A 22,999-nucleotide genomic window follows, 5' to 3' on the forward strand; every position below is an offset into this window, starting at 1 on the left:
TTATAAATCGGGTCATGTCGAGAGCTGTAGTTATACGAAGGGAGTTTTGGTCGGTTCTGTACGTGCCAGCATGCGGGACTTGTAGTTCGTTTAATTACGTATTTTCCATAGCGTTTTACTTAACTATCTTGCGACAAACTGTGACATTCTTGACATGTAAAATCATTTTTTATTCTGAAAAACAACATATGTATAATCCAAGGCACAAGTCGATCGGGACCAGAAAATAATTTATCTTTCGCCATAGACTGCCGTTCATATTTTTTCGAAAGATAGGTCCCATAACCCGGAAGTAGAGGGGGCGGGACTTCGGCTCTCTATTCAGAATCCATAGTATATACAGTCAATGAGTAGAACCCAGCAAGGTTCTGGGTTAACAGTCCAAAGACATGCTCATTAGAGTTAATTGGGAATTCTGCATTCAACTCGTAAAGCAGTTAGACACTGTTGAATAAAGACGATTACAAATGGTTTACTTAAAACCTGATTCCAATAGGCATCACATAACATTCACTTATGCATTTTATTAGTTTTTCTAATATATTAAAGGGGTTTGGAGGTGATTTCGAAAGTCTTAAGATTGACACTGTGTAATAAGCTCAGCACTGACACATACAGTACATGGAAGATAATTTCAGGCAAATATTTAACAGCATTAGCAGTTTACATTGCATATTTAGGGATTCTGTTAATAACAACCTATGAACACAAGATCAGCATAAACTGTTTTTCATGTGTTTATTTCATGTAAAGTGTACGAAAAAAAGCAGATATGTTTTTACAGTTTAATTCAAATTTTTATTACAAGGATCACTTATTTTGAGACTGTACAACCCTTGGTTTCATTTCTTTTTTGTACTATTCGGTCCAACAGCTTTGACAAACCTTCACTGGGTCTTCACCTCCATAGTCTCTTGTAGAGCAACAACTACAACAGCTGGTTGAGGAAACTTCAGCTTAGCAGGCGGACCCTTCTTTATTCCAGTCCACAGGGATGTTTCTTTAGGGATTAGATATAGGAGAATGTCATTCATAGGAATGTATAGGGTGTGGGGGTGGCGTTCACGTGTTAGCTGTGCATTCCTGAGATAGCAATACTTCGGTAATTATGACGGTGTTTCCCTAGAAACACCAAATGGTCAAGTTATTCTTGGATTTGCCATTTCCTCCTCCTCACCTTTGCCTCCATCCAGCAGAGTAACCTCAAAGCTCTTCTTGCGGGGTTTCTCAGGGTTAAGGACCACAGTCAGTCCAGGGCGGGCTGCCTGGAGGGCAGACTTCACCTCCTCAGCATGACACCTATACACTCGGCAGCTTTTACTGCAATGGAAATTTGATCAAAGTCCAAAATCCTATCTTTGTAATTAAAATAATTACTTTTAATACATAAGCCAGTCACAAAGTTTTACTGACTTGTGATTGATTGTTTTAATTACACCACATCATTAACTCAGCTAAAAGCCTCTGAATGCTTCCTCCGTTGTTATGATGTGATAACAGTGCTCACCAGTGTTCAATGACCACCCTTGGACCTTCCTGTCCGTTCTCCTCCTCTCCTCCAAGGTCCTTCTTCTCCTCTACGGGTGGTTGCTCCTCCTCTGCAGCTTTGCGCTTCGTCCCTCGACCACCTGAACGACACACGTGACGTTGTGTTGTTTAATAACGTTGGTGTGTAAAGTATGCAGTCATTCAGTCGACTATTGCCAACCATCTACTAGTCACTACATCCTCAGTTTTGGATGCTTTGCTCCACTGTTAGCCATGTTGCTTACTAACGTTAACTTTACGCAGTCTAACTCAAACACAGCAACATGACAGCCGTGCAACAAGTGCTATGTCGGCCTTTATTTATTTATCAACTGGAAAAAACTAAGTACATCCTTAAAATTCACCTACTAAATACAGTTGTGTGTATATTATGTCTCCACAACACACCCACCTGCTTTGGACGCCATTGTAGTTACAAAACTTTCGCGCGTACCGTACCATTATGTTTCCCAAGGGGGGTTTGCTGTAGGATGGACGGAACCATTAATAAGAAAAAGACTTCTGAAATACTGCCACCTGACATAAAACGACTTTCTGGCATATTAACATTTCTATACTTCTTTTTCCAACAACGTAAATGTATTATTTTAATAAATTCATAACATAAATCAGATTCTCTATTTTACCATGCCACCATTATAGAAAACAAACACCCTTGTTAGCAATACAAAATTGTGACACTAGATGCGTTTATATTATCATGTAATATATTAATAATCTCGGAACAAGTTGTTGTGCTTTAAATAAAGGATTCATGTATATTTCGCGTCCTCGTTTTATGGCTAATCTGATACAAATAAAGGGGATAGTCACTACAATAAAAAAAAAACAATGTTTTCAAATAACTTTGTTTTTGAAGACACAAACGGAACAATCGTTTTATAAAGTCAGTCCAGTGGACGCTTATCATTACGTTAGAGAAATGTTTACGAATGTTTAATACTTACATGACTATTTCTAGCATTTTTTGTAGAATAAATTCACTGCGCTCAGGAACAGTTGCCGCGGCACGTCGCGAGAAAATGATGTCACTTCCTTAAGAAACGTGCGCCTCCGTGAGGAAAAAGGCAAGAGGGTCAAACACATGTAGTCTGTGGTCGAACAGAAAGATGGATTTGTTTAATAATCATGAGACAAAATGCAAGAAGTGCTTGAGCAAATTGAGACATGCTATCAGAATACAGTTATGGCTGTATAAAGTCATGCACTCAAAACAAAATGTTTTGGTTGTACTTCAACATAATTCCTTAAACTACAGAAGAAAAAAGCAAGAACACAACATCCACACAATAACTTGAAATGTCTTTATTTAACAAAATCAGATATAAAATCACAAAAAAAAAGAGAAACAGAGGGGGAAAAATAAAGAGGCAAGACTGTGCATCTGAGAAACGTATTATCTCATTGATGCTCCACCAGGTGGCGCCGTGTATCCAGAAGATGTCAGCAGTTGGAGCTTGGGTCATCAGAGGAGGAACTGAGAACTCCTCTCCTTGGTCTCTCCTCATCATTCTGCTTCTACTGGCCACATCTCCTGAAAGCTCAGCTGCATGCAAGACAGAAAGAAAAGTTCTGTTCAATTACACGGTTCATAGCATGCTTAGACCTATTCACGGCCCACTGTCTGCTATATTACATCTTCTGCATACAACTCGTAAAGCAGTTTAGAAGCTGCTGAATAAAGATGATTACCAACGGTGTACTTAAAACCTGATTTCAATATGCATCACATAACATTCACTTATGTAAGCCCACTTTAAACTGCATGTTATTTTCTCACCAGCAGTTAGAGGTGTAAAACCCTTACTTTATTTTTTTTCTCTAACAGCTTTGACAAACCTTCACTGGGTCTTCTCCTCCATAGCATCTTGTAGAGCCGCAACTACAACATCCGGCTGAGGAAACTTCAGCTTACGAGGTGGACCCTTCTTTATTCCAGTCCACAAGGACGTTTCTTAAGGGATTAGATATAAAAAAACTGTGTCATTCATAGGAATGTATAGGGTGTGGGGGTGGCGTTCTCATGTTAGCTTTGCATTCCTGGCAAACACAGCTCTCTGTTGACTGTGCAAGCAGGATTCAATCAAACTGTGGTGAGATTTTGTGAAATCTTTTAAACTTGAAAATAGACTATAATGTTGAGGCATGGTTTTTCTGAACAGAAAGAAGAAATGTGTTTAATTCACTTCTGAGAAATTCTGAAGACAATCACAAACAATGGCGTAAGTGGGGCATTGTTTTCTTACACTAACATCCTCTTAGAGGTGAATATCTCATGACCTCTACAAATGTTATCTGCCCAACAGGCGGTGGTTTTACACATACAAAGTTTGATGCCAAATCATTTAAGTAGCCACTTGTAAAAGCCACGGTAAAATTCCAAAAAGTGAGATAGCTATACTTTTCAAGTATGACGGAGTTTCCCCAGAAACACCAAATGGTCGAGTTATTCATGGATTTGCCATTTCCTCCTCCTCACCTTTGCCTCCACCCAGCAGAGTAACCTCGAAGCTGTTCCTGCGGGGTTTCTCAGGGTTAAGGACCACAGTCAGTCCAGGGCGGGCTGCCAGGAGGGCAGACTTGACCTCCTCGGCATTACGCCCATACACTCGTCAGCTTTTACTGCAATGGAAAATTGATTGAAGAAATTGTCCAAAATCATCAAAGTCATCAAGACTGGTGATTAAGATCTATTCTATCGCTGCCATTTCTGCATGCTGTTGCAAACTGCAATTTCCCCATTGTGGGACAAATAAAGGTTTTCTTATTCTTATTATTCTTATTATTTACTCTAGTTGCCACATTGTACATCTGTCATTTGTAATAACTGCTGCTTCCTGCTTTTATTTTATATATTTGCTACCAAATGTTTAAATATTTGAACAGGTAAGGTAAACAGCGAACAAAGCAAATGTTATCAAAGTCAGATAATACTTTAATGATTGGTTAGCATTATCAGTTATGTCTTTTTTTGATTAAAAACCCTGCTCATTGTCTGGTTGCAGTGGATGTGAGGACATACTTCATTCTAATGGGAGTTTATCTGATCAACAGGAGATCAATAATGAAAACAACTGTTAAATGTAGCTGCATAAAAACATGATCTGGTTATAAAATGTTAAGACTATCACAGAATATGCACAACACAAAGTGGTTAAATCAACTCTACAATCTGCATCTAATTTATTTTTATGTTCAAAAATATGAGTTATACTTGATATAGTAATAATGTATGTGGCCTATCTTCGTAATTACAATAATTACTTTTAATACATAACCCAAACATAATAAGGTTTTGATGACTTGTGACTGATTATGTTTTAATTACACCACATCATTTACTCAGCTAAAAGCCTCTGAATGCTTCCTCCGTTGTTATGATGTGATAACAGTGCTCACCAGTGTTCAATGACCACCCTTGGACCTTCCTGTCCGTTCTCCTCCTCTCCTCCAAGGTCCTTCTTCTCCTCTACGGGTGGTTGCTCCTCCTCTGCAGCTTTGCGCTTCGTCCCTCGACGACCTGAAGGACACACGTGATGTTGTGTTGTTTCATAACAACTGACATCACTCAGTAGATACTCGCTGGTGTGTAAAATATGAAGTCTTTCAGTCGACTATAGCCAACCAGTGCTACCCTTTAGTTCGGTGAATGTAATGACAAAGTGAATGATATAAATCTAGTAGTCACTACATTCCTTCAGTTTTGGATGCTTTGCTCCACTGTTAGCCATGTTGCTTGCTAACGTTAAATTTACGCAGTCTAACTCTAACACAGCAACATGACAACCGTGCAACAAGTGCTATGTCGGACTTTATTTGTTTATCAGCAATAGACAAAACGAAGTGCATCTCTACAATCCGTCTATTAAATACGGTTGTGTGTATATTATGTCTCCACAACACACCCACCTGCCTTGGACGCCATTGCAGTTACAAAACTTTCGCGCTTACGTCGACCGTACCATTATGTTTGCCAAGGGGGGTTTCACTTGGACGGACGAAACCATTACTAAGAAAGACTCACCTGACATAAAAATCTTTGTTGGACATTAACATTTTTATATACTAGGCGTAAAACGTAAATGCATTATTTTAATAAATTCACATCATAAATCAGTTGCTTTATTTTCACCATGCCACCAACAAACAGACTTGTTAGCAAAACAGAACTGTGACACTAGATGTGTTTATATGAATCTAATGTTATATATTAATAATCTCTGAGCAACGTTTTTCGTTGTGTTTTCATTTTGGTGTGTTGCAGCATGTCATTGTGAATTACATATTGTACTTTAAAGAAAGGATTCATGTATATTTCGCCAAGTAAGATTAATATGATAAATTTAGTTTCAGTATGAAGATAAATAAAGGGGTAGTCACTAGAATAGAACTCTAATTACTGTTTTGTTTTGTTTTTAAACAATGTATTCAAATAATTTTGTGTTTGTATAGATGCAAAAGGTGCAATCATTTTACAAAGATGATTCTTTTTAGACAACAGCAGTTTTTTCATCTTATTTAACAGGTTTGATGCAGGATCTACATCCGGAATAGAAGTCCCAGTTCTTTCAATGATTTCAAACTAACATCACATGTTTTAAATACCTTAGAGACTGCATGGACCACCTGCAGTTTGCCGGGCTTGCCAGTTTGTGGAGGAAACCATCATATCTGCTCCACAGAGCTTATACACATCTGGAGAAGACAAAAGCCGCAGTGAGAAATGTATTCTTCAGTGTCTCCAAAGTGCTATCAACTCCATCCAGCTGCTGAGACTGGCTCAGAAACCCGCTGCAATGCTGGTGGGTGAGGACCTCGTGGCCTGGACTACAGACTACCTCAACAATGGGACATCAGACGGGGCGACGATCAGCACTAGGAACAGTACTGTCATCATTAGTGTTCACTCGCTACACCACAGCATAATCTCTTCTTTGTCATGCTGGTGGCATTAAAAAGTGTGGTGGTAACAAACAGCACACTGGTGAGGAAGGCAAGCTCTGTAGTGTGGATAGAACTATAGAGTATGGAGGCAGGGACAGAGAAGAGGATGAGAGGGAAGCTGAAAGCCATCATGGATAGCCCCTTTTTTTACCTCCAGACATCACACTCCACTATAGCACCCAGTGCTTCCAACCTCCACTGACTGTGATTTTCAAACATTCAGTTTTTGTATTTATTTTGTACACAAATGCCACAGACATTGCATGGACACACAGTATATAGACAGACATTTAACATACATGTACAAGCTACATTTTGCCTTATATGCGCACATAGTTTTGTTGATCATTTTTGTCTTATATATGATTTATTTGCGATAATGATTTGTTTCATGGTGTCAAGATTATTATTTTATTTGATTAATTTACATTTCTGCTAAATGGAAAACATTACATGCATGATTAGAAGGTGGTTATTTTTAATGCATTTATCTACTTTCATGTTTATTCATTAGGACAAACACTTAAGAGGTCGCTCTATCATAATCACAGATTAGATAATTTGTCACAGTAAAGTGTAAATTTAATTTTGTCAATCATATATTTGTACAAGATATGCAACCCTCCCCTACCTGCAGGACATTTATACAAAACATTGCAGGTTGAGGGCCAAGAAGATCCTGGAACAGCCATCCCGGACACTCGCTCTTCCTCTTACCGCCATCAGGCCGGCGTTTCCGCTGTCTGAGAACAAAGACTGAGAGTCTGAAGAAAACAGAGTTTCTATCCCCATGCCATCCGTCTGCTCAACTCTGAGCCTTAACTGGACTTAAGTACCACTGTATTACTGTACTTTATTCACACAGCTGTTTTAAAATATTGTAAATGCCTGTATAAGCTACCCCTTTTAAGTTTACATTTCAAGTTTACAGTTTATATTTTATTTTATTTTATTGTTATGCATTTATACCTATATTTTCTACCTTGTGTGCTATGTGTAATTATCACTGTTTTTACTGTATTACTTCTTTACTACTGGCCGCAGATACAAAAAATACATTTAACTGTGCATTGTACTATGTATAACTGTGCATGTGACAAATCTTATCTTTCCCTTATTTATGTCGTGTTTTTTTTTTTTTTAAATGCCTTTATTTTGTATTATTATTTATCTATTTTATACTTTATATTGTCTGGTATTCATTGTGGACAGCAAACGAAGACATTAATTGTACAGGAAAACATGGTTTCATACTGTGCACGCAACAATAAATACTTTGAATCATTGAATCTGAATCTAAACCAGCTCAACATTTGATGTTTGTCTGATTTAAATAGAAGTTGAAGTTGCTTTTGTTTTGATTTGAGTTTCTGCCTTGTACCAAAAATAACAATATCCAAATGTGTTTTGTTGAAGGCAAGTATTGTACAATGTTGAAATTAGACTGAAGAGACACTTGTTGATAGATCAGGCTTATGACGGTGTTACTAGCACAGCTGAACAGTTATTGAAAACCAGTGAGTCATTGTTTGCGCACAGAGAAGAGAAGTGATCCCAGTTGTGAACCCTGGGGCACACCTCTTTATTGAATCAAAAATTATTATTCTATAATATATTATTATTGATTGGCCAGTTCCATGGCTACAACATTTAGTGAGAATTGTATGGAAATTTCCGTCTACAGCACATGGACAGCTGGGACAGATTAATAATAAATCTTACTTCATTCTGAGTTGGCTTTTCACCAAAGCGTCTTTCATGGAAAGTCGGGCCAGCTGCTGTTCCAACATGAAGCTGAAGACAACGGATGCAACACCCACAGGTTGAGGTGTTGAATGAATGTGACAAAGGAGATTGAGCCAACCAACAGATTTGTTTCCGATTTTTTATTTTTTTTTTGAGTGAATGGCTTCACAACCTTCAAAATGCTGTGTGTATTGAACACAACTAAGACATGCATACTGACATCTGACAGACTTTTTGGTCTCATATGTGCGTCATCCCACTTATAGACTAATCCTTCCTTCTGGCAGTTCCAAATAAAGACCTGTCTATTTACCCCAGCAAACAGTAGGGCAGATGATTGCAGTTCCCGTATTCTCTACTGGTTTGCATAATCCCCAAATGTGGACTTGTGGGGAACGGCTGAAAGATAGCATCCACAACCAAACAAGGAGAAAGTGACAGAAAACCCTGTAGAGTGACAGACGGATGTGCTTGAGTAATCCAAAGTCAAGAGCAAATATGGTGTTACCGAAATAGCAACAACAATCCTGTCTGTCAATGTTTATGTGGAACTCATATTTTTGGGCACTCAAAGTAGGCTAATTGTCGAGAGAACATCACAAGTTGCGTATGTGCCAAAAAAGACAGGCGACACAGCCTCCCAGAGCGAGGCGTGTGTGTGAGTGACTGACTCACAATCGCCCATCTAATCACTGTGCTTTTGTTCTCATGTTAACAACAAACTTTGTCGTCACTTTTATTCTTGGCGTCTTTGTCGCATGATTACATCTTTTACCCTTTCTGAATCAGACCAAACACAAAGATACATCAAATCTCTAGTGTTTCTTTGGCTCCCATTCTGTCTTTGCAGTCTGTTGCAGAGTATTTTTAGCTGTGTGCGTAAACCTTCCAATGAGCAGATGGACCACCGGACAGATGTGCCCTGTTTTCACCCCACTCTCCTCTTTTGCTTCTTTGTGACTCAAGACCGGAAGCACAGAACGACTGCCTCCGCACATCACAAATATTCATGCATGCACACGGATATTTCTGTGCATTCATACATATGCAGAGAAGAGGAGGATCACCACAATACAGATCCTTCATTCATAAATCCAACTTTTTTTTTGTATGCTTGCTGCTTACAGCATCTTATCCAAAGATTACAGCATCTTGTCTCTTGGCTGTCAGCTAATGAAGGTATACTTGTGATCTTTCTTTGTTTGATAATCCTGCTCAGGTTACGATGGGCAGTTTGTCACTTTACACTGTGAAACACTGACATAGCAAGCTGCTGTATTTGCCCCAAAAATGTGTGTTAACTTAAAACTTAACAGACCAAACTGACATTAAACAACTACCGGCACCAAAGACCTATTGTCACCTCTGTCTGGACTAAAAAGTTGCACTTGGACACAGTGACCAACCACCATGCAGTGGCCATCCTAGGACGTCTGTGGCCCCAAGTAAAGACGCACATGTGCTATCCACCCAGTCCAAAACAAGAAGAAAGCTCTGAGTTTTCCTTCTTTGTCATTAGCCTACTTTTGTCCCAACATTTCTCCTCTCGTGCACTGATTTGCTGTAAACAGTCAATCAGTGTGATCTCTCTAAAGGATGTGCTCTTCCACCGATTCAACTGTGTCTTTTCTTACTCTGCTCACTGCTGCTCCTGCCACTTATGTACCAGGATTAGGATCAAGAGACTCTTCACGTATTATACTTATTAAGACACAGACAACAAGTGTCCACGCTGTCTGCCGTCAAAGACGGTAGAAGAGTAACTGGAGAGGTTTAAATCTAAAACTAAGTCTCCTATACTCGTAAATTTGATGACTTTCATGAGAACTCTTCAGTGTAATGTTCAAATGATCAAGTCTGACTCCTGATCATAAGCTCTGAAAGGGACAAGACATTTCAGAAACTATACATTTTAAGTTTATGGTGATTTATGATTAAATATTAGTTGTGCTTAATTGTTGTTTTTAAGGGTATTTGAAAGTTGTAAAGTTGAATGTTTAAGGAGTTATTTGTGTATAACTTGCACTGGCGCACTTGAAGTATGACCTCCGCACCTCTAGATCCTCCAGAGCCTCTATAATTTCTCCAGTTTCTGGGCTTGTATAATTGATTTCAAAGCCAGTTGTATGAAAAACTGCATGATTAAAAAGTCTAATTTTCATCTCCTAAAGCCCCCCTTTTTGACATTTAGTAATTATTTGGGAGATTTCCCTCTGTTGCTTTTCTCACCCTTTTGGCAGCACTTCAACCACTGACACTCATGCAAGCAATAGGGCCACTGCTTCTCATCTCAAAGTCTCACTGTTTCTTGGACAGTCAGTGTTTCCACGCTGAATGATGCATTCAAATGGTGCAAGGATTTCCTCAACTCTCTGTTTGGTCTTTCCCTTCCGTTTGGTGAATTATCAAAAGCAGAGGTTCGCTGCCCCTGCGGCTCAGGTTTTCTCATGCTGGACAATGGAAGTCGGCCAGTGCAACGGTGCTGCAAATGATGTTGATCAATTATGAATGTGATAGGTCAGTTGTCGCCTTTACTGCACCACTGAACTGTCAATTACTCTATTGTGTTCTTCCTCTATTCATCATACTCTGGCTGGGAATATATCCATTTCATCCTTTTTAAAATCTCTCCGTCTTTTTATTTCCTTTCTGGGCTCTCTGACGTAAGGGTGTGAGTCTCAGTTCATCCTTTTCAAACAACACGTGTTTGGTGAACGTCAGCAAACACGCCAACGGCACGCAGACAGCGAAGCACGCCAACTCATAGCTAACACGCAGGCTCGGCCAAGACAAGCATAAGCATGTGGGGGAGACTGTGACAGGGAGAGAGAAGTGCTGCAGCGATAGGGGATCAGACAAAGACTTGGTGACAGCAAATAAAAGGCGAGCAAACACATAAAAGAGAAGAAAGAGCAGGGGGAAGTAAAACAAGACGGAGAGTTGCGGGAGAATGAGTGGGTTGCACATTATCAAAGTGTGACGAGTTCAGAGAAATACTTTCTGCTCATGGCTTGGTCGTGTTCCTGCACCGGAAAAGCACTGAATATGTCCCATGACCGCCCAGGCAGCTGCTTTCACGGAAGGCAAAGGAACTCAGAAATGTGGGAAGGGGTAATCAAAATTGGTCACGATAAAAGTTTTTGATGTGCATTTCTGCAGGTGGTTATGTCTGGGGACAGGGGATGTCGAAAGCTATAATCACCACAAAAGTATGAGTCACTGTGAATGTAAAATATATTTGAAATGTGAAAAACACATATACTGTAATATGCCGTAGGTAAATTTCTGACTGTTGAATTTGTTCTTTAATTATGACACTAGTGAAAATATGCAATACTCAAAAGCTGATGAGTTGTTTCACAACACATAAGCACAATGAATACACTTAAACATGGACAGTAGAAACTTTGTGGTAGCAAAGCATAAATCTCACAGCAGCCTGATCTTGAATCAGTAAGACCCTCACAGCGAGAAGGTCCCGGGTTCAAATCCCTGGGCTGACTGGGCCTTTCTGTGTGGAGTTTGCATGTTCTCCCTGTGTCTGCGTGGGTTCTCTCCGGGTACTCCGGCTTCCTCCCACCGTCCAAAGACATGCTCATTAAGTTATTTGGTGATTCTAAATTGGCCGTATGTGACTGTGAGTGTGAATGTCTGTCTGTCTCTCTGTGTTAGCCCTGCGATAGACTGGCGACCTGTCCAGGGTGTACCCCGCCTCTCGCCCGATGACAGCTGGGATAGGCTCCAGCAGACCCCGCGACCCTTAACAGGAACAAGCGGTTACAGAAGATGAATGAATGAATGAATGAATATAAGTAATAGCAGGATTGTAGGTAAATTTCAGACTGATTTCAGAGTCATGCATCTGTGGTAAATACACAGTCGCCTACCCTAGCACAAAGACTGGGAACAAGCTGTCAAACAGAAAGAAGATACTGTACATATATCTGTTTCTCTAAATTTAAATTAAGTAATTAAACATCACCAATTAACATGCTGTGTGTTTAATCAACATATAAAATGTATAAAAGCTGAATTTTTCAGTTTTATTGAGATGTGCTCCAAGCTTTTTCTTGGCCCTGAGCTGTTGCCAGGCAACCAGCTCCAGGAAAAGACTGGGCCTGTCCAAAGCAGTCATATAACCCTTTGTAAAGTCATTTTTCGTACTTTTCATACGTCTGTGTTTATTTTTGTTGAACAAACTGATAAAAAGTGTTCATTAGTGAGCATAAAATGGGCTGTTTCTTGTTTCTTCTGAACTGAGCTAGGCCAACTTTGCCACCCTTTTTCGTCCCTGAGCCAAACTAAGCTAAATTGCTAGCTCCATACTGAGATCATATGAGAGTAGTGTTAATCTTTTTTTGGAAAATCTATATAGTAGAGGAAAGACAACTGAGGGCAGAGTAATATAAAGACATTTCATCTTGAACACATTGAGGGCCTGCAGGCCACCTAACCAAACTTCCCCAAGATTTACAGTTTGAGTGTGTATGTGTTAGCATGTGCATGTGTCCCTTGCGCTTGCAAACAGAAGCACGAGTGTGTGCATCATCGTCGACATTATCATTAACATGGTGAGAATTAATCTGTTGAGGGGGTGTGTGCTGATTCCGGGACACATCGTCACATTTTCGTCCTGGTGTGCTCCCCATTCTGCCTCTTCCCTGAATCACACCCCAGCACCCCCTCCCCTTCAGACCCTTTGAACCCACGCATACACACTAACACACACATCTCCACAGCCTGTGCATGCGTCTCAGTGCATAATATGGCCCAATATAGCTGCCTTCTGCACATGCCGAGAAAAGTGATTGGGGTGAGGAGTGAATAGTTGAGGTGAATGGTCATCAGCACACACATACTCACAGTATTAGTTCAACCACACACATATGGACACACGCGTACACACACAGGCAACAAAAATCAACTCTCCAGTCAGTGTGTGTTTGTCCTGACAATCCTGCTATTAGTTGTGTTCATATGAGTTCATTAATTTACTGGGATTTTAGTGTGACAATGAAAAATATGAATGAAAGTCTTATTGATTCAAGATTAGGCTGCTGTGAGATTTGTGCTCTGCTACCACAAAGTTTCGACTACTGTGTATGTTTGTGTGCATTCATCGTGTTTGTGCTTATGGGCTATGTGACAACTCATTAGCTTTTGAGATTTTCACATTTTCCTTAGTGTCATAATTAAAGTACAAATTCAACAGCAAAACAAGACATCCTCAGTCACTTCTGTTTGATATTTTCTTTTATTAATTTAATAAATTCAAAACACTTTTCTAACATTTGTTTTTCATTGAAAAATACAGAGTCTAACAACATCACAGTATGATTCGTGTTCTGTTCAGAAACTCACAGTCATGATTTGTGTTGGGTTCAGATTTAACACATGGGACTGTCATGGGACATACGGCCTTAACGAATGTTATTTAGGTTGGATTGACATTGTGTTAATCAGGTTGCTAAGTAACATCATAACATTTTGCACATGTATGAGTTACAGCTTCAATAGGCGAGACAGTTTATGACCATAAAATACAGAGATCAGTGAAACCAGATAAAATAAATCCAAAGCACATATGTATAACTAATAGAGCTTAGACACAGTATTGGGTCATTGAGACATGCAACTTTATTCGTGCACAAAGGACTTTTTCAACTTTCACTCTAGTTTAGAAAAAAACAACACGTTATAGTGCACAGACATTCACACACACACACTAAGATCTGGCGACAACAGCAGGTCAAAGTGTAATGAAACATGAACCAACAGGAGGCTTTAAACAACACAAAGAGCTGTGTAGGACTCAAGCCCGATGTTATTTTATACCCTGTTCTGTATCCATTTGGACAGCCAGACTAACTGTTTAAGAGGCACACACGTGTGCACAGGCACTCAGTTTAGTCAGATATGTTAAAACAGGTCATCTCTTCTGGACTGGGATCTGCGACAGTTAACTTTTGCTCACAGGAAAATCGGGAAAACAAACAAAATATCTGTATCTGGAGTAATTTCCCCTTTTTGTAGCGAGCATTAATCTACCTGTTGATTATGAAAGAGAGCTTTGATATGTTGGATCTCATCAATTTGTTCAGATTTTTCTTTCAAACATGTGGAAAAAAGTTTTGGGGCAGGGGGGAAGGGACTAGAGTGGAAGAAGCAAAAATGAGTTTCCACATTTAATTAGTTTGCCTTCCATTTACAATCTAAATACCTCTTCTATCACCACAAGCAGTCGTTTACTAAATCGTACTAAAAGGAAAAATACAAATCCAACTAGTCTAAAATACAGTGTGCATTAGGTCTATATACAGGTGTGTGGTATGTACATGATCGTGGTGGTGGTGTTGCTGGCATTTCTAGGATCACATGAGATGGTCTTCTTCCTTTATGCCTTTAGACTAACATCTAAAAATATATTGTTATTGTTCCTCCCTCATCTCTCTTCATGCGTATTGATCCACTTATTCTCCTACTTCTGCTAGTATCAAATAGCCATTAATCACGAGTTTTATCAGTGATGAAACTTGTAAATTATTGTGGGATAATGTCAGTAATGATTGGATGGTGAGCACTAGTTAGTATAGAAAATAGCTGTAGATGAAACCCACGCCTGCGTTGGTTACAGCTGTGATATTTTAAAAAACATCTGGAGACCCCACCAGCTAAATTGGTAGGTTTCTGCCTTTGTACTGTCACTATCAGAGCTCTCTTGATGTGTTCACTGCTTTTTAAAAAGCCTGAACGACTAAGCAGTAGCAACTCTGACATTAAAATCTTGTTCTGCCCCACGTCAACTCAAATGACAGCTCCCTGCTGCCTCACCTGTTTCCTGCATCAGTGTAGCACCCCCTGCATGTCGAGGAGGTGCCCGAAAGAGATCCAGGTTTTTGTTAAGATTGGAAAGAGCAGGAGGAGAAATCAGATGTGGAAAGTCAGGGTGGGGAGGAGAAAGGAGTTCAGCTAAAAAGGAAGTGGAGGGAGAATGTGACTATGGAGAGGAAGAGGGGGAGGAGAGAGGATGGGGTGATGGTTAAGGAGGATGAGGGGAAGGCTGAGCTGTCATAGTTTGGAGGACAATCCAGCTCAAAGCAGCGGATGGAGGAATCTTCATTGCCGTAGTTGGCCCAGTATTCTTCTGGCTCCAGCTTAGGGAGTGCAGCCTCAGCCTCAGATAGTTCATACTTGGAGGGCAAGACTTCAGCGGGGGTTTTGGGGAGGTACTGAGGCTTGACAGCAGTGAAGGGGAAGGCCTTCACTCCCTCTGTGCTCTTCTGGTATGAGGCCTTGGATGAAGATGCGGGCTTGTGCTTGGAGAACCACCAGCGGGTCTTGGTGCTGAAGGTGGTTGTGGTGCTTCCAGCCAAGGAGCCGGGGTCAGGCAGAGGGCAGAGAGCGAAATCCATCTCCCGGAGGAATCGGAGGTCCTGGCCGCGACGCTGGGATGGGGATGTGCACACGAGCTCTGAAGAGGAGATGCGGGCTTTGCGGAACCACTCCCAGAGGGGAAGAGCCTCACAGCCACAGGACCAGGGGTTACCGTTGAGACGGAGGAACTGGATGCCTTGTGTATCTTTCATGGCCTGGCCAGGCAGCTCGGCCAGGGAGTTGTTGAACAGGTAAAGGATGGTCAGGCGGCCCAGATCACGAAAAGCCCGACGGTTGACCTGCCTGATGCGGTTGTCATGGAGTAGAAGGCGGTCCAGGTTGACCAGGCCTCTGAACACATTCTCAGATAGGACACGGATACGATTTCCATGCAGGAACAGATGGGTGAGGTTGACCAGATCTGAGAACAGGTCATCCTGCAGGGAGTGGAGTTGATTTTCCTGCAACAGTCAAAATACAAGAAGATTTAGTGCTACGAGGAAGCAACAGTGCTCAGAAGTGACCTGTATTGCTCAGAGCTGCAGTAACTGTGGGATGTGTTTTCTTCCGTTCCCTGAAAAGGCGTCTTGGCAGAGGCTCGTCGCCTGACTGATTTTGGCAGCTGACAGTACCTAGTTTTCACAGCGCACTAATGTGTGGCAATACTGTAAAACTACACAGCATTATATTACTCTGCACTGAGTTATTTTGTTCTACAGGGCTTGGTAATAATCTTTGTCATGTGGCTGAAGGTCTTGGTCTTCTTTTATAGTTTGTAGTATGCTTGTTGCTTGTTCCTTGGTTTTAGTTTGATTCATTTAGTTTCTAGCCAGAATAGCTGTCAGGAGCTGTGTGGGCACACATATTACACAGTCACTTATATGTGCATAGAGGATTTTGCAACCACTCACATTGCTGACACTTACCATTCCGTGTAGCTATTTCCCTTGTTTTTGCATAATAATATGACGATACAACTGCTGAACATTGCTTGGCATTGTGCAGAGGTGTTGCTTTTTGTTCTTGTGTTTTTTTTTCCCTCAGTTTGTGACTCAGTGAACCTCCTTATAAGTAATTCTTCCACGTGAGCAGCACAAAAGCCTCAGTGTGTGTGTGGGTGTCCAGCCCGCATGTGGGCAACAGTTAAATCATGGATGTGTCCATAAATCAATTCTGCAGCACAAGTGGGTGTCAGTGCAAGCATCACGTGTAAATTCCCATGCATGACTGGTCAACTACTGTAAATCTTTAAGCTGTGTGCGTGGATGTACCTGCAGGTAGAGAAATTGCAGGCTGTACAGCTTGTGGAAGAGGTCATGGGGGAGAGTGGCCAGCTTGCAACGATGCATGTGCAGGCTCTGCAGTTTCTCCAAGCCCCTGAAGGCTCCACCTTCCAGGTGCCGCAGCGAGGGATTGTCGCCCAGGTCCAGCTCCTCCAGTATCCTGAGGTTACTGAAGGCTCCGGCTTCAATCCATGTGATATTGTTGCCATACAGCCACAGCACCTACAAAGGCATCCAAAGGGACAGGAATGAAGAAAAAAAATTATAAAGAGAAATAAAGGAGTGTAATGCATATCTTCAAATACTGTTAGGCAACTGAAGTGAGACACACACGCAGATGCTGTCATTCTCACCTGAGTTTCAAAGCCAAAAGAGTCTGCGCGAAGCTCTGTGATACGGTTGTTCTGAAGGAAAACACGTTGTGAGTCATAGGGCACACCGGCCGGCACTATGGTCAGGTTCTGGGACTGGCAGCTGACCGTCATGGGCGTAGGGTAACACACACACAGTCTGGGACATGCTGTCACCCCACCCGGCTTCACCACCACCAGCCACAGAATCAGCCACAAAGTTAATCCGCCTGCAGAGAGAGAGAGGGAAAGAAAAGGTTGATTATTTTTCCTGAAAAGAAATAGACCACTGACTCTTTAAGGTCAGATTAGCAGCAATTATTCCTGGTTTGGGAACTGAGCGCATTGTGTATGAGGGATAGACAAAGAAAGAGAGGCTGAGTTCAGCTCTAGGCACCTGCTCTTCTTTTCTGTCTGTCAAACCTGTTGCTATTGTCTGTGATTCTTTTTAGCACTGCTGTGCTCTCACCCGTGACTTGTTGATGGCCCCCAGAAATTGGGCCTCATATATGATTCACCAGCTTACATTAAAAAAAATCATTGGCCCATTCATTTCCACCAGATCACCTTACCTAGGTATCAGTGGCTCTTGTGACATGCTTATATAACTCTGGATTTCATCAATTTAGAATAGAACAATCCCCACAGATCAAAAATACAAACCTACAAGAGACAAAAACATGAACCACACGTGGCTAATTGCATCACATTAACCCCTTTTCCTAGTTCTTTACAACACAAGGATGTTTCAGCTGAGGGGTTTTAAAGGCAGAGGGGACCCGTAAAACCAGTGACCTGACCCGGATCAGTTTCAGTTCTCATCAATAATTTCGGGTCTTCTTGGCACAGCTCGGATAACGCTGCACAAAAGTGGCCACCGCGGGAAAAGTACATGCATTAAATAATCATGAAGTTCCCATTCATCACTTGTGCGTAAGATTTTCCAGCTTCTCACCCCCTGACCTTTTGACAAGTTTGTCTATTAGCTGCGCTGGACGCTGGGGAACAGTCGCAGTTACGACTTTTGAGTCAATTAAGGCGATGCAGGATAAAATAATAAAGTTCAGAAAGTCCGTGTGTACATAAGTCATGTCTATGTCTCTCCATGCGTAAAGGAGACTTTACGGAGAGATTAAATGAGCAAGTTTTGTTAAACTTTAGATCCGTGGCAAAACATATACACCCATTTGATCACGTGTTGTAAATTACTTTTTATACCTGATACTATCTCGTAAATTCACCTTTAAATTATTATTATTTTTTTTTTACGTTCACAGTGAAATTTACACTATCCAAAAAAGTGCGCATTTCTATCACCTTCTACTTGATACATGGCATACTTCTTAACTTTTAACATCATAACAGATAAACACATCATACACTTAAATGCACGTGGAACAGTGTCCAGGCATCGGTCTCAGTAAAATATAGTCAAGCCATCTTTGCGTAAAAGCGGAATAAAATACATTCTAGGTTTTCTCAAAAGGCAGCTAAAACTCAGAACAACATAATTTCAGTTTCTGAATGTGACAGAGCCTAAAATCACTTCTTTAAATGTGAGAAAATTGTAAGTTAGCGAGTTACAAACTGACACAAGCCAACTAAAATCACAAACATGCATTCGAGCAGCAGGTGCACGATGGCGATGATAACTTACTCTTGAAGTTGCGGGCGCCGGAGCCCCTCACGGTGCAACGAGTCTGCATCTCGAACCAAAGCCGAAAGCGAGTTAGCCTGCGCGGCGTAGAAGTGCCTGCTTGCTGCTATCTCTGCTGAGGTTCAGCTCTGGTGACCGAGTCGCTGCTGCTTCAGGCAGTGACGTTCTGGATTCCCGGGAAGCTCTTTATACCCACGGCCGGTCTTCACCCACACCGTGGGCTGCGGAGGATCTTCTCCACGTCAGCCCGAGAGGAGGGGTGAGAGTCACCGGAGGAAGCGACAAGAAAGGCAGGGCGGGCTTTGTCATTGTCTTCTTGGTGGTTACGCACCACGGTCTGTCAAAAGAAAGATTTATTTTGGATTATTCCATATCTTAGTGAGGTAATTAATTAAAGACACAAAAGTAACTTCACATTTCATTTTAATATTTATAGTGAATGAGATGTGATGTTCATATGACATTTAATTTGTGTAAATAATTTGAACTTGTGTAAAGTGACCAAAATCTTGTCAGTCTTTTAATATATGGTTCATCTTATGCCATTATACTGTTCATCATTTAAGACAAAGTACATTTGGGAGGAATACAGCTGATTAAAGATGAAGGTAGGATGAAGGTTTTTTGGTGTCAACAAACAAATTAGTTCCTGGGGTGAAAGTATGAATATTTCACTATGACTCCTGCTAATTAGAAGTGTTTTTGTTTGTGTGGTACAAGGGCACCATGGCACATGTGCTCATGGGGGGTTTGGAGGAGGACAGGACAGGAGGTGGGAAAACTCATTTGGCATTAAAGCCAAAATATCATTTCTGTACATCAGTGTGGGACAATTTGGAAAGAAGCCGAGAGCCGCCCACAGTGCAGAACAACAGATGAAGTTGAAAGGGAAACCCAGCGGTGGAGCGAAATGATTTAACACAGCATATGGACCGGCTAGATTGGTGCGAGGAGGAGAGATGACATAACACTGACAAATATTAGTAGCACAACGCATTCTGCACATCAAGTTACATTTGTCACAAAACAACCCCTCCTTTTAATGTCACACTGATTAAAGCAGCAGCCAAGTTATTCATGCTCTGTTGGACAGGATGAGCACGGCCTTTCCTTTGTGATGTGGACATGAATGAAGTTGGTGTCATCTCACTGTATCTTCAAGGACATCGAGTGCCGATCTGGCTAAATAAGCCAATTTGGCTGCTATCCAAATTATTTGCAGGAGAAGGTGGTGCAGCATGTTGGCGGGGCGTGGGATGAGACGGGACACGGCGGTCTTATGCATATGAAATAAACTCTGTCGGGGCAGGGGTGGGTCGCGTTTACTCACTAGTGAGTCCTGCCTTCAGGACACGGGTCAAAGCCAGGTCCAACATGATGCACATCATCTGTTCCCAAGAGAACACACACACTCACCAAAACCTGCTCCGGGTCATCTGTAACTCCAAGCTGTGAGCGCGGCGCAGGGAAAAAAAAAGTTGTGGGTCTGGTATCACACTATTTCTTGGCTGCGGTGAAGTGACTGGGGGAGGCAGACAGCTCACCAAGCAGGCATCAGTAGCCTCCGTGGGGGGGCTGTGGAACAGATAAGATCGGGCATGTGTGTGCGCGTGTGCTCTTGTACAGCTATCTTTCTGAGGACCAGTTTGAGTTTTTACACCGTCGGAGTGAGGACATTTGTGCAAAGTGAGGACACTTTGATCGGTCCTCTCTTTTTTATGAGGATGTTTTAGGGAAGAGGTTAAATTAGGTCATGGATAGGATTAGGGATAGGCACTTAGTTAAGATTGTTAGGGTTAGAGTAAGGGAATGCATTATGTCAAAGAATATCCTCACTAAGGTAGCCATACAAGCACGTGTGCGTGTTTGTGTTCGCGCGTATGTGTGTAATGTATTCACATTATTCTTGGCCTCGAGGGTAACCGTGGGAGGCAGCAGCCAGCTCACTATCTAGTCTTCATCTTCAAGCAGGTCATATGCGTGTGTGTGTTTCCACAAGACTATTAATCAAGCACATGGAATGGCACTGTTCCTCCTGTTTGTACCTGTGTTTGTGATTACATTAGGTCCTTCATCTGTACTTTACGTGTGATGCCACAATTAGAGTGCATCTGTTAAACAGAAACAAATTAAATCTATGAATGTATATAACAACAACAACAACAACAACAACACACACACAAACACACACACACACATACACATCTCCACTCCCAGATCTCCTCCCATACATCCTCTCACTTACCGGCTGTGTCCAAGTGAATCATGGATACACTGGCATTTGAACTGGTGTAAACACAGCATGTTCAAAAGATTTGTCCCGATCCTAAAAAAAAATGTGTTGCTGACTCCGTCCATAACCCCCACTCAAAAACACAAATACGCATGCAAGACCTTGTGTGCAGACAGAGTGTGTCTCTGTCCACTGGGTACGGAGTCGAAAATGTTTTTGTCTCACTGATCTCTTTCTCAAATCCACTCTCTCAAAGCATTTAAATTATTTTATGAATTTCAATATTTTTTTTGAGAGTTTTATCGTGCAGTTAATTCTTTTAAGGGCAATCCAAGCCAGGTCGTCGAGTACCAGAATCTTTTCAAATGCGAGCTATTAAATGCAGTGAGAAGTTGAAACGTATGAATCAGACAAAATGTGGGTGTCTTTTGGGACAGTAGAGGTCTGACAAGACTTTGTTAACGAGATAATGAATCATCTGGTATTTAGTTGTAGTGCCAGAAGAAAGGTTTCTGTGTGTAAAGTTCATCTTTGCAGCCAATTTATATGTACGCCTGCTCAGGACCTTAAAAGGTCTAAAATGTGCAGTTATGGGTTACGAAAAAGTTGGAATCACGCAGCTGAACCTCCATTTGCCTTCTTTTAAAAATAAATAAATTGATAAACTGTAGAGGTGCAGCTTGTTTGCTGAAGCCAAGGGTACAAAGGGTGCAAAAATACAAGCTATATGACTAAAAGTATGTGGACATTACATCTTTGTTCATTGAAGTCAAGTTTGTTTTTTTTACAAAATCTCAAGTGTATCTCAAGAGGTTTTGCACGACATCTTATATCTCTGGACAGCACTAGTCACTGTGCTCAGCATTCATTTCTGTAAAAAGTCTCCACAAGACATTCCATCCATTCCATTTATCCCGAAGGTGCTGAACAGGCCTGAGTTCTTCACTGCTCTGTGCAGGCCAGTCACTTCACTCGTCAGACTGGATAAATAATTTATTTTTTGGACCTTGGTTTTGTGCATGATGAAATCTTCGTTTTAAAATAAGGCAAGCACACACTTTGACACACAATGGGATTCTTCCACAGCAGACATTCTGGCTTATCATAGCAGGACAAGACCAGGTGTTACTAATATCATTAGCAATGACACATCACAGCCAGACAGTATGAACAATACGACCCTGGAACTGGAGCAGCTAAATCATCCATTCATTATCTATCACTGCGTCTCCTGTGGAGGTTCGCCAGTCCGTCACAGGACTAACGCAAAGAGACAGACATTCACTCTAAACCACACCCATGGCCAATTTTGAAACACCAGTTAACCTGCATGTCTTTGGACTGGGGGAGGAAGATGGATCACCTGGAGACACCCGGCATAGAAAGGCTCCAACAGACCAGCAGGTTCAAACCCAGAACCAGTAGCGGTTTTAGGCACGGGCGAACCAGGCAGCCGCCTGGGGCGGCATTTTTTCATGACACAAGGGGGCGGCACGAGCACTTGGAAAAACCTTGACTTTCTTCCATGTAACGCACATTTCATTCATAATATAATAAATACAGGCCTATAAGTTCTGCACGTTTTTGTATTTATGAATTGTGTGAAATGGCCAAATAAAAATAGGTAATACAAAACGATTATGTGGTCACCAAGGTGAATTGGTTTAGTCTTGACTTCCCCACACCTCGCTCGGAGGTGGTCTCGCCCGGGGCGTAATCCAATGTAGAACCGCCACTGCCCAGAACCTTTTGCTATAAGGCGACTTCTGTATCACCATTTCATCCAGCTAAACTGCTGCTGAATCACCAATAGTTGGAGTCAAAATATCGTCATTATCATAATATCATGTAAAGAATTCCTTTA

At 41.4% G+C, this 22,999-nt stretch overlaps 3 protein-coding genes across 3 annotated transcripts; all 3 read right to left on the reverse strand.

The window, feature by feature from the left end:
* Nucleotides 1–345: 345 nt before the first annotated feature.
* LOC311492167 (selenoprotein H-like) lies at nucleotides 346–2,135 on the reverse strand. The gene is made up of 4 exons (XM_084550365.1): nucleotides 1,940–2,135; nucleotides 1,508–1,628; nucleotides 1,178–1,320; nucleotides 346–1,000 (listed from the first exon to the last, which is right to left on the reverse strand). The coding sequence occupies exons 1-4, from the start codon at nucleotides 1,953–1,955 to the stop codon at nucleotides 888–890; spliced, it is 393 nt and encodes a 130-aa protein (XP_084406491.1). The 5' UTR covers nucleotides 1,956–2,135; the 3' UTR covers nucleotides 346–887.
* Nucleotides 2,136–2,844: 709 nt separating this feature from the next.
* On the reverse strand, nucleotides 2,845–5,488 carry LOC311492223 (selenoprotein H-like). The gene is made up of 5 exons (XM_084550440.1): nucleotides 5,458–5,488; nucleotides 4,948–5,068; nucleotides 4,028–4,170; nucleotides 3,388–3,502; nucleotides 2,845–3,094 (listed from the first exon to the last, which is right to left on the reverse strand). Exons 1-4 carry the CDS (start codon nucleotides 5,471–5,473, stop codon nucleotides 3,390–3,392), a joined length of 393 nt encoding a protein of 130 aa, XP_084406566.1. The 5' UTR covers nucleotides 5,474–5,488; the 3' UTR covers nucleotides 2,845–3,094; nucleotides 3,388–3,389.
* An 8,071-nt stretch (nucleotides 5,489–13,559) lies between these two features.
* On the reverse strand, nucleotides 13,560–19,018 carry rtn4rl2b (reticulon 4 receptor-like 2b). The gene is made up of 4 exons (XM_084549574.1): nucleotides 18,903–19,018; nucleotides 17,249–17,475; nucleotides 16,884–17,117; nucleotides 13,560–16,073 (listed from the first exon to the last, which is right to left on the reverse strand). The coding sequence occupies exons 1-4, from the start codon at nucleotides 18,949–18,951 to the stop codon at nucleotides 15,204–15,206; spliced, it is 1,380 nt and encodes a 459-aa protein (XP_084405700.1). The 5' UTR covers nucleotides 18,952–19,018; the 3' UTR covers nucleotides 13,560–15,203.
* Between the last annotated feature and the right edge of the window lie 3,981 nt (nucleotides 19,019–22,999).

The sequence above is a fragment of the Chelon labrosus genome (genome assembly GCF_963514085.1).
Source record: "Chelon labrosus genome assembly, chromosome: 8".
In the NCBI taxonomy this organism is placed as follows: Eukaryota; Metazoa; Chordata; class Actinopteri; order Mugiliformes; family Mugilidae; genus Chelon; species Chelon labrosus.

Bases quoted from the DNA above. Each gene is read 5' to 3' on its own strand.
- LOC311492167 (XM_084550365.1), bottom strand. The intron at 1,321-1,507 runs GTGAGCACTGTT...TTTCCATTGCAG, and splicing joins AGGGTGGTCATTGAACACTG to TAAAAGCTGCCGAGTGTATA. The intron at 1,001-1,177 runs GTGAGGAGGAGG...TAATCCCTAAAG, and splicing joins TCTGCTGGATGGAGGCAAAG to AAACATCCCTGTGGACTGGA.
- rtn4rl2b (XM_084549574.1), bottom strand. From the start codon at position 18,951: ATGCAGACTCGTTGCACCGTGAGGGGCTCCGGCGCCCGCAACTTCAAG. The intron at 17,476-18,902 runs GTAAGTTATCAT...CTCTCTCTGCAG, and splicing joins CGGCGCCCGCAACTTCAAGA to GCGGATTAACTTTGTGGCTG. The intron at 17,118-17,248 runs GTGAGAATGACA...ATGCCTTTGTAG, and splicing joins CTTTTGGCTTTGAAACTCAG to GTGCTGTGGCTGTATGGCAA.